At 54.9% G+C, this 6,330-nt stretch overlaps 1 protein-coding gene and 1 non-coding gene across 3 annotated transcripts in view; both read left to right on the top strand.

The window, feature by feature from the left end:
* Window positions 1-6,330, top strand: part of EML2 (EMAP like 2) — a 37,898-nt gene that overhangs the window by 11,673 nt on the left and 19,895 nt on the right. The window contains exons 1-4 of one of the 2 annotated variants that reach the window (XM_027766997.1): window positions 7-57; window positions 546-574; window positions 998-1,127; window positions 5,903-6,052. In XM_027766997.1, coding sequence (XP_027622798.1) covers window positions 38-57; window positions 546-574; window positions 998-1,127; window positions 5,903-6,052 — 329 coding nt within the window. In that variant the 5' untranslated portion in view covers window positions 7-37. Of the gene's footprint in view, window positions 1-6; window positions 58-545; window positions 575-997; window positions 1,128-5,902; window positions 6,053-6,330 lie in introns of those variants that run through there. The other variant, XM_027766992.1, reaches the window with a different exon arrangement.
* On the top strand, window positions 351-412 carry MIR330 (microRNA mir-330). The gene has a single exon (NR_129460.1). It is a non-coding gene; the product is annotated as a microRNA mir-330 (primary transcript).

Genomic DNA, 6,330 nt, shown 5'->3' with positions numbered 1-6,330 from the left:
CTCCACCCCCGGCCCAGAAGCTCCGCCAGCCGCCGCCATGAGTAGCTTTGGAGCTGGGTGAGACCCTCTCTCAAACCCCTTCCTCCCCGCGCTCCCGGGCCTGAATCCCAGGTCTCCCCCACCCTCTGGGAGCCTCAGCCCATTCCGCCCGCGGAGAGAATGTGGAGACACGCCCCTTCCCTTAAACCTTCACCGCTTTCCCTGCTGCTTGAAGTTTGGGGCGCTGAGGAATGGCGGTGGGGAGCTGGGAAACTGTGTGCGGATTAGGAGGGAGGGATCCCTGGTGACTTCCCTCTTCCAGGATCGCGTCCCTGCCGCTTCGTGCTGTGTGATCTTTGGCGATCACTGCCTCTCTGGGCCTGTGTCTTAGGCTCTGCAAGATCAACCGAGCAAAGCACACGGCCTGCAGAGAGGCAGCGCTCCGCTCCTAACACGGTCCCCATTATCCGTCTGAGACCTCCGAGGAGCGGCGGGGTGGGGGAGTGGTTTCTCCCCTTATTTGACCTGCCTGCTAAGTCACTTCCCCCTCTGTCTTTTCCTGACAGCAAAACCAAAGAAGTTATCTTCAGCATGGGTGAGTCGGTAAACGGGGAGGGGCTTGGTTGGAGGCTTGCTGGGGTGACCTGACAGAGCTGGAGCTCAGGAGACCTGGCCCCAGGGCCTTTTTCCACCTCTTAAGAAAAAGAAAAGGCAAGGGACCAGCAGTTGGCATAATGGCTATGTCTCTGGACTCCCATGCAGTTAACCGTGGTTCGAGTCCCAGACCCGATGGCTTAGAATCACACTGGGCACGTATGCGTGGGAGAATAGAGGAGAAGGGATTGCAGCATGGCCATCCCCCCTGGGGGGTTATTTCTCCCTTTCTGTCTCTGTCTTTCCACAAGCCCTTTAGCAAAAACCTCTCCAAAAAAAAAAAAAAAGAAAAGAAAAGGTGGGGGCTTGAAGCACAGAGGGAATAGGGCGGTTTCAGCCCCTGACGTCTGGGGTGTCTTGGCAGAGGAAGGATCCGTGAAAATGTTCCTGAGAGGCCGCCCAGTGCCCATGCTGATCCCGGATGCCCTGGCCGCCACCTACAGCCTGGACACCCGCTCGGAGCTGCCCGCCTGCCGGCTCAAGCTGGATTGGGTGTATCCTTTTGCTTTAATCCTTCCCTCTGAGCTCCAGCCCACCCCCAGGAGACAAAAGCGCGTCTGGCTTGAGGCTTCAGCAGGGAGGGACGTTGTTCTGAAAGTGGGACTTCTCAGGCCTTGAAGCTGAGGGGTCCTGAGATGCAACTGGGCCGTCGTGCCCTCTTAGGATGCACGGATGCTGCAGATGTTTGCTGAGCACCTTCTGATGTCAGTTCTCCCCCACCCATGACCGTGTTTGTTCAGCTCCCTCTTAAAGGGGCGGGGAGACGCGGTAAATCAACATCATTGCAGCTAGCAATAAATGCTGGGAACCGGAACCGGAGGTCACATGAGGGGAGAAACTGGGTTTCTCTGAGCAGGGGCTGTTTCAGCTGAGCACTGGACAGTTGGGAGCCATCCTAGAAGGAACTAGAGCATTCCCTGCCAGAGCACCCCAGGTTCAAGGGCTCTGGGCCCGAGGGAGCTTGGTGTATTTGAGAAACAAGAAGATGGGAATGGTTAGGAGCCCAGGCCTTGCAGCCTGGCAGAAATGCATTCAACCTCAGCTCAGGCTCTGGCCTGTCTCTGCCTCAGTTACCTGCTCTGAAAAACTGGTTTCCTGATCTCAGAGTCACAGGAGTAGGACTTGATGTGTCAAGGCGCTGAGCACAGAGCGTGTGCCGGTACACAGGGACTGCAATGGCGAATCTTTCCTAAGCGCCCGCTGTATGACAGGCACTGTTCTAGGCTCTATGATCTTTCTCTCTTTTTTTAAGGTTTTTGCCATAGGGCATGTGTGCCCCCAGAGAGTGAGAGACAGTGAGAAATCAACCTCTTCCAGGGGGTATGGCCACACCGCAATCCCTTCTTCATTCTTCTCCTGGGACTTTGGGCACACACGTGTGCCCAACATGATCTTCAAGCTGCCAGGTCCAGCCATGATCGGCTATGTGGGAGTCCAGCGCCTTCACCACCACACCACCTGCGGGTTCCAATCCTCTTTTGTGGCACTAACAATGTCTTTTTGCAGCCAGTGGCCTCCGAGCGCTCTCTGAGGTCCACAGGGTGGGAATTATTACCTGTACTTACCTAGCGAGGAAACAAGCCACAGAGCCCAGTTATGTCCTAGGGAGTAAAAGCAGACTTTGGCTCTGGGCCCCAAGGTTTTTCTAAGAAGCCCTATGAACCCAGCCCCTGCCTGCTTCTCTCTGGGCCTTGGTTTTTCCTCTGGAGGAGTCAGGGAGGTCGGTGAAAAGGCATGGCTTTCTAGGAGCCCGGTGCCTTCTTGAGGCAGCTGGGAATACTCAGGGGACTCTGTCCCAACTGTCCCGCCAGGCAGGCCTTGATGAGCATCTGATGAGAACTGACTGAGCCTGCAAAAATTAGCGAGGCTTTCGGGCCGTCCCGTCTCAGGGCCTAAAGGGCAGAGCAGTTTGTATGGGGTCAGGATGTGCACATTACCGACATTCGTTCAAATAGTCTCCAAACTGGGCCGGCAGGTGGCATGGTGGTTGAGGGCACTGGACTGCCATATGGCCAACCACGGTTCAAGTCCCGAACCTGGCGGCTTGCTTTCTCACTTTCTCTCTCTCTCTGGTCAAATTAAAATAAAGTTAAATAAAATAATTCTTTTTTTGGGGGGAGAAGTTTTTGCTATAGGATGTATGTACTTGCCAGAAAGACAGAGAGAGACAGAGAGCGAGAAATCACCCCCCAGGGAGCTGGCCACGCTGTAATCCTTTCTCCTCCATTCTCCTCTGGGGATCTTAGGCACACACACACATGTGCCTGGCGTGAGTTTAAGCCACCGGGTCCAGGACTTGAACCGTGGTAGACTACATGGGAATCCAACGGCATAGGCATTACGCCATCTGCTGATCCCAGATAATACTTTATTTAAAAAAATATGGCCCAAACTCCCAAGGCAGGGGACTGTGGACCCAGCACTGTCCATGGCAGCATCTGTCTGCCCTCCTCCAGTGAGGAAATAGATTCCGTGATGGTGACAACCCAGAGTGTCCAAGGTCAGCATGGGGGAACCCAAAGGGTGGTGGCTGCCCCAGTCTGGGGTCAGGGAGGGCTTCCTGGAGGAGGAGATTCAGAAATGAACAAAATAGCCCAGTTTGGGCTGAGTTTCAGTGGGGAATATGAGCTATTAACAGACAGATCATTACAAAGGGGATGAGTCGAGTGGAGGAAATGAGCCCCAGAGCTGCTCTGAGGTGGTGACAGCTGAGAGGGGCAGCGAGAGGAGTGTGTTAGGCAGAGGCAAAGTTAATGCCAGGGCCTGGGTGACCACAGATCTTGGCATTTTGAGAAACGCCACGATCAAGCAAGCAAGGGTCAGCAGTAGTCCTGCTAAGGCTGGGGGCCGGGGCAATCGGGCCAATGCGGGGGGCACTTTCTGTAGGAGTACTGGGGAGCCGCAGAAAGTTCTAGACGGGAGGGACAGCCATTCCTTCACCAGATGAATCCATGGCGTCTGCTGCGTGGCAAGCTTGCACAGCAGTGAGCCAAACTGATGAAGGCCCTGGCTCCTGGAGTGGCCCCTCTAGTCAGGGAGAGCAGCCGTGAGTCCAACTGGAAAATGCGATGGTAAGCGCTCGGGAGGAGTCAGCAGGGAGCCGGCAGCCGAGCAGGGACCTGAGGAGCCATGGAGGGTGTTTGGGGGCGAGAACGGAGGAGGCCGGTGTGACAGGCAGAGCAGGTGTCGGGAGAGGAAACGGCCCAGATCAAGCCAGGCCTGGCTTTAGGAAGAACTCTGACTTTTGGTCTGAGCGAGGGAGGCGCCATGGAAGGGATGAGAGCTGACTCACCAACACAAGGTTTTTCCGTTTGTTGTCATTTTTGTTTTGTTTTTCTTAGATATTCGCTATACGCTATTTGTGCTTGCTGGAGAGAGAGACAGACAGACAGAGACAGAAAGCAAGAAATCACCGCCCAGAGGGGATGGCCACGTCACAACCCCTTCTCCTCCATTCTCCTCTCAGGATCTTGGGCATGCACGCACACGCGCCCAGCATAAGTTTAAGCCACTGGGTCCGGACGCGAACCGCGGTCGACTACGTGGGAGTCCAACGACATAGCCATTACGCTAACTGCTGGTCCCAAAGTGTGTGGATCTTAAAAGCTCTGCTCTCAGCCAATACGCAAGTCTCTAGAGAAAGCTTTTGGTGGTGTTGTACCCGAGTTTTCTCCGGGTGTGAGTTTAAGCCACCGGGTCCAGGACACAAACCACAGTCAACTACGTGGGAGTCCAGCGACATAGCCATTACACTAACTGCTGGTCCCAGCCCGGCATAAGTTTTAAGCCACCAGATCCAGGACTCGAACTGCAGTCAACTACATGGGAGTCCAGCGATGTAACCACCACACCATCTGCTGGACCCAATAAATTTTTTAAAAAAATAATTATCTTTTTTAACTTATTTATTTTAATTTGTCCAAAGAGGGATAGAGTGAGAGCGAGAGCAAGAGAGAGAGAGAGGGAGGAAAAGTGAGAAAGCAAGCTGCCAGGTCCAGGACTCAAAACCATGGTTGGGCATGTGGGAGTCCAGCACCCTTAACCACCATGCCACCTGCCGGCGCCCCAATAAATAGGTTTTAACAGGATCCCTATGGCCTCTCTAAGGAGATAGGTATATTAGTTTTCTGTGCTTACAGTAACAAGTACCACAAACTTGGTGGCTTAAAACCACAGAAAACTGGACCGGCCTGTGGTGTTAAGGTGCTGGATCCCACATGGCTGACTGAGTGGCTCAAGTCTCAGACCCAGTGGCTTGAAAACCGTGCTGGGCACATGTGCATGCATGCCCATTCTCAGGAGAGGAGAATGGAGAAGGGATTGTGGCCGGCCATCCCCCTGGGTCTTGCTTTCTCACCTTCCCTGTCTCTCTTCACTGAACACATACACACCATAACAAAAACCAAAAATCAAAACCAAACAAACCCTTTATACTGTGAGTTCCAGAAATTCCAAATCAAGGTGTGGACACAGCCACGCTTCCCTCCAAAAGCTTTGGTGACAACTGCTCCTTGCCTGTGCCCTAGCTTCTGGTGGCTGCCAATGTCCCTGTGTTCCTTGGTTTGGGGCCACATCACCGCAAGCTTCGACTGTCTCCCCGTGGCCTTGAGACTCTGCCCCCTGTTCTGTATCTTCTCCCCTCCCTCCCTCCCTCCTTTTCAGAGACAGCAGAGCTGGCAGCAGAGCAGTGATGCGGGCTCACCCACATGGGACGGTTCCAGCTTCACACATGCCCCAATGCAGGGGCCAGCAGAAACCAGGGCAGGATGTGGTTATGAAGATGCTGTTGGAGCTGCCTGTCTCTGTCTCCCTTAGGGAAGGTAGAAGGGGAGAGAGATTTCTGATGGGTCTCAGCGCTATGATCCTCCACCTCTGGGACCACAGGGGCAGCCACTGGGCCCTGCCTGGGCTACTCCAGCCTCCTCGGCCCCCAGCGTGGTCCCACCCTCTCGCAGCAGGGTCCTGCTGCTTCATACGCCCCATGTCTGTCTCTGTTCTGTCCTACAAAGACTCTTGCCTGGATTTAGGCCCGCCCAGATCATCCAGGATGATCTCATCCTGAGACCCGTGATTACATCGCCAAGACCCATTTGCCATGAAAGGTCACCTTGACAGGTTCTGGGGGTTAAGACATACGGGGGGCCATCAGTCAGCCCACTCCAGAGTAAGAGGGAGCAGCAAACCTCGTTCCGATGTCCTTGTGAGTCTGGTAGCCAGCGGTACGTGCTCTGCAAAACAGGCTCCTTAACCAGCCCCCGGGCGTCTCCAGTTACGGCTACCGCGGGCGAGACTGCCGGGCCAACCTTTACCTGCTACCCACGGGGGAGATCGTGTACTTCGTGGCCTCTGTGGCCGTGCTGTACAGCGTGGAGGAGCAGAGGCAGCGCCACTACCTGGGCCACAACGACGACATCAAATGGTGAGGCACTGGGGGAGGGGACAGCCAAGGCTCAGGGAGGGGTGCGTGGGGGGGTACAGCAGCTCTGGCCCCTGTACATCATGGCTGCCACCATGGGTGTGGTCAGGGCCAAACTTTTGCTCTCTCTGCAAAGCCACCAGCTGCCCCCAAACTGAAGTCAGTAGGAAAAAACGTGGATTATGAAGCGTTCAAATGTTGAATATGAAGGCCTGGGGTTCCCGCTTCTACTGAAAACTGAGCAGGCAGAACAGAGCATCTGTGGCGGGGGGGAGCCGGGG

This window comes from Tupaia chinensis, unplaced genomic scaffold (assembly GCF_000334495.1).
Source record: "Tupaia chinensis unplaced genomic scaffold, TupChi_1.0 Scaffold000067_1, whole genome shotgun sequence".
NCBI lineage: Eukaryota > Metazoa > Chordata > Mammalia > Scandentia > Tupaiidae > Tupaia > Tupaia belangeri.
This window is presented reverse-complemented; position numbering and strand designations above follow the sequence as displayed.